Here is a 3,138-nt window from a genome sequence, read left to right as displayed (position 1 = left end):
TTTAACAAAACTAAGGATCACATCTTTAAAAGGTTGAAAAATATCAAAAGAAAAATAATATTTTGTGACACGTGTGAATTCAATGACATTCAAATTTCTATGTCCATAAGTAAAGGTTTTGGCATCACACACACTCTCATGCATTTTCGTACTGTCCGTGGTCACTTCTGCGGCACAAGGGGGCAGCTGAATAGTTCAGGCTGCATAGTTCAGATTGAGACACTATGGCTGGCAAAAACTAAAATATTTTCTATTCGGTCCTTAACAGAAAAAGTTTGCTGATCTGTGTTTAGTACTATACCTTTTCTCATTATCACAGTCAATGGTTCTAATATCCCATGATTCTGGGATTCTGGGAAATAAAATTCAACTTCTCATTCAGACCTGAATGTCAAACACAGACTAATGATTGGGGGGTCACATCTAGCAAGTTCCTGAGGTGGTGGTGGGGGGACTCAGACCATAGAAACCTACCAGAGGAAAAAGGTACAAAGGCTTCATTCTTCTTGAAGCGGCCCTGTTCATCCAGGAAGTGTTGAGGATAGAAGGCATCTGGGTAGCGGAAGTATTTGGGGTCTTTGAGGACAGAGCCAAGCAGGGGGAACACATCAGTGCCCTGGAGTGAAAATGGGGACAGTTAGGAGAAATCAGTGATGGAATATGGGGGCAGGGAACCAGGAGGAGAAAGGAGTGACGTGGAGGGAGAAGGGGTAACAACGAGACCCAACTTCACCTTGGGCAGAAGGTAGCCTCGGAAGTGAGTGTCCCGGATGACATTATGGGGAACACCCATGGGTACGATATCTGTCAGTCTCTGTATCTCATGGATCACAGCATCCGTGTAGGGCATCTTGACTCTGTCGTCCACACTTGGGATCCGGTGTGGTCCAATCACCTGGTCAATCTCTTTATGGATTTTGGCTAGAAGGGGCCAGGAAACATAGCAGACAAGGACACAGGAGGCGTTTCTGGAGGCCAAGGCTAGGCTATGGGTTTGTATCTTTAGTACCTGTGGATCCTGAGGGAGTACACCATGTGTGTTTGCATTGCCTCTTTATTCTTAACACCTGACACGTTGGTGGGGTGCTCCCATCGGACCACTGAGAGGCACACAGCATGGAGCCTTGAGCCCCCTCTGGGATGTTTGGTCTTTATCTTGAAAGCACTAATGAGCAGCACAGTGTCCTGGTCCCAGATGTGTTCTCATACACAGATTTTTGACAGGATGGGGAAAATGTACAATACATAACCAGGACAGGATTGAAGCAAGTGACAGCAGTTATGTAACAGGAATTAAGAACACTATTGGTGCAGTTACCCCTCCCTGCATTTCCTGGATGAGTGACTCTGAACCTCTGTTTCTTCATCTTCCAAATGGATGTGTCCATTTGTCCAACAAGCTCATAGAGTTATAAAATTTACATAAATCCAGTGTGCAAGTAACTCGAACAGTGCCTAGGCACATAGCAGGTGTCCACTAAATATCTGATTATTTAGATATTTAGTTGTTATTATTATTATTTAGTAAAACACATCTCGGACAATGGAGGAGGGACTAGAAAAGTTTGAGTGAAAACAAGTTAGTCTCTTCCGTCATCTATACCAGGAAAAATCTGTTGGCTTGTTTTGAACTGCATTCAAAGGAAAAGACGCCAAAACTGGGGGGTTTCCTTAAGCAAGGAATGAGTTCCTCATCACTAGAGTTACCCAACTAGACCAGACTGCAATTTATTGGAGATGGATTCTACTGGATTCCGGCACTACAGGTGGCTAAATAATGGCCATCAAAGATATCTACCTCCTAATCCCTGGAACCTGTGCATGTTACCATAGAGGACAAAAGGGACTTTGAAGACATCATCAAGTTAAGGCTCTTGAGATGGGGAGATTATCCTGGATTATCCAGGTTGGCCCTAAATATAATCACAAGCATCTTTATAAGTGGGAAGCAGAAGGGTCAGAGTCAGAGGAGATGTGACCACTGAGGCAGAGAGATTTGAAGATGCTACACTTCTGCTTTGAAGATGAAGCAAGGGTCATGAGCTCAGGAATGCAAGGAATACAGCTCCTGAAGCTGAAAAGGCAAGGAAACTGATACTACCTTGGTTCAGCCCACTGAAATCCTGGGTGAACTTCTGAAATCCAGAACAGTAGGATAATAGATTTATGCTAATTTAAGCTACTAAATTTCTCATAATTTATTACAGCAGCCATAGGAAACTAACACAGGCACCGAGGAGAAGATTAATTAAATGGCCTTCTAAGTCAGAAATTGCAAGATTCTGTAGACTGAGATTCCAAAGTGCAAAGAGTGTAAGGCCGTGGGGTGCTAAGGTTTCAAGATTATGTCTTCTTCCCACTGGGAGTGGGAGTCACCAGGTAAGCAGCTCAGGTGGACACTCACCTTCCACTTCAGGATACTTCATCATTAGCAGCAATCCATAACGTAGTGTAGAGCTAACAGTCTCTGTGCCAGCAAAGAAGAGGTTGAGTGTAGTCAGGACAAAGTTCTTGAGATTGAATTCTGTGTGGGGATTATTTGTATCCTGAAAATGAGAGAGATAGGACACAGAATCACACTCTTCAGTCTTTATCTTCTTATTTTCTCCCTTTGTGAAAACACAATAGATGGTTAAACCAAGTGACTATCTGGGAGAGGAAACAGCCAGAGCAAAGGTCCTGGGGGGGCAGGAGTGTGCCTGGTGTGGAGAAGAACAGGAAGAAAGAGGCCAGTGTGATTGGAGTGGACAGTAGGGAGAATGGGACGAGAAAAAAGGAAAGATTTGGAAGTTCTACGACATTAAGCTCTATAATTGTAAACTTCCAAGTGCTGAGGTTTGTACAATACAAAATATACATAAATTTCTAAAATTTTAAGACTCTAAGATATACAAGTAGTAAGCTTCTAAATTTCTACATCTCCAAGACTTTAAAGTTTAAAGCTTAAACTCTTAAGCTTCTCAAATTCTTAAAGTCTAAGCTTCTCAAATTCTAAGACTGTAAAGACTCATTCTGGTTTTCTGTGTTTGTAAGTCTCTGGCAGTTGTAATCACAAATGATTTAAAAGGTATAAGTCTTAAGTATCCTTGCTCCTAAAATTTCAGATTCAAAGTTTATTTTAAAAGCGTATAAGTTTAT

At 42.2% G+C, this 3,138-nt stretch overlaps 1 protein-coding gene across 1 annotated transcript; it reads right to left on the bottom strand.

Annotated features, from left to right (window-relative positions):
* Positions 1-391: 391 nt before the first annotated feature.
* Positions 392-2,546, bottom strand: LOC121101830 (cytochrome P450 2G1-like; the record flags this gene model as incomplete). The annotated part of the gene is made up of 3 exons (XM_040626189.1): positions 392-616; positions 734-921; positions 2,405-2,546. Coding segments are annotated over 3 exons (555 nt in total), but the record flags the coding sequence as incomplete, so codon positions are not given.
* Positions 2,547-3,138: the final 592 nt, after the last annotated feature.

Source organism: Ursus maritimus, unplaced genomic scaffold (assembly GCF_017311325.1).
Source record: "Ursus maritimus isolate PB19 unplaced genomic scaffold, ASM1731132v1 scaffold_909, whole genome shotgun sequence".
Taxonomy (NCBI): domain Eukaryota; kingdom Metazoa; phylum Chordata; class Mammalia; order Carnivora; family Ursidae; genus Ursus; species Ursus maritimus.
The sequence above is the reverse complement of the archived record's forward strand: the minus strand, read 5'-3'. Positions and strand labels throughout refer to the sequence as shown.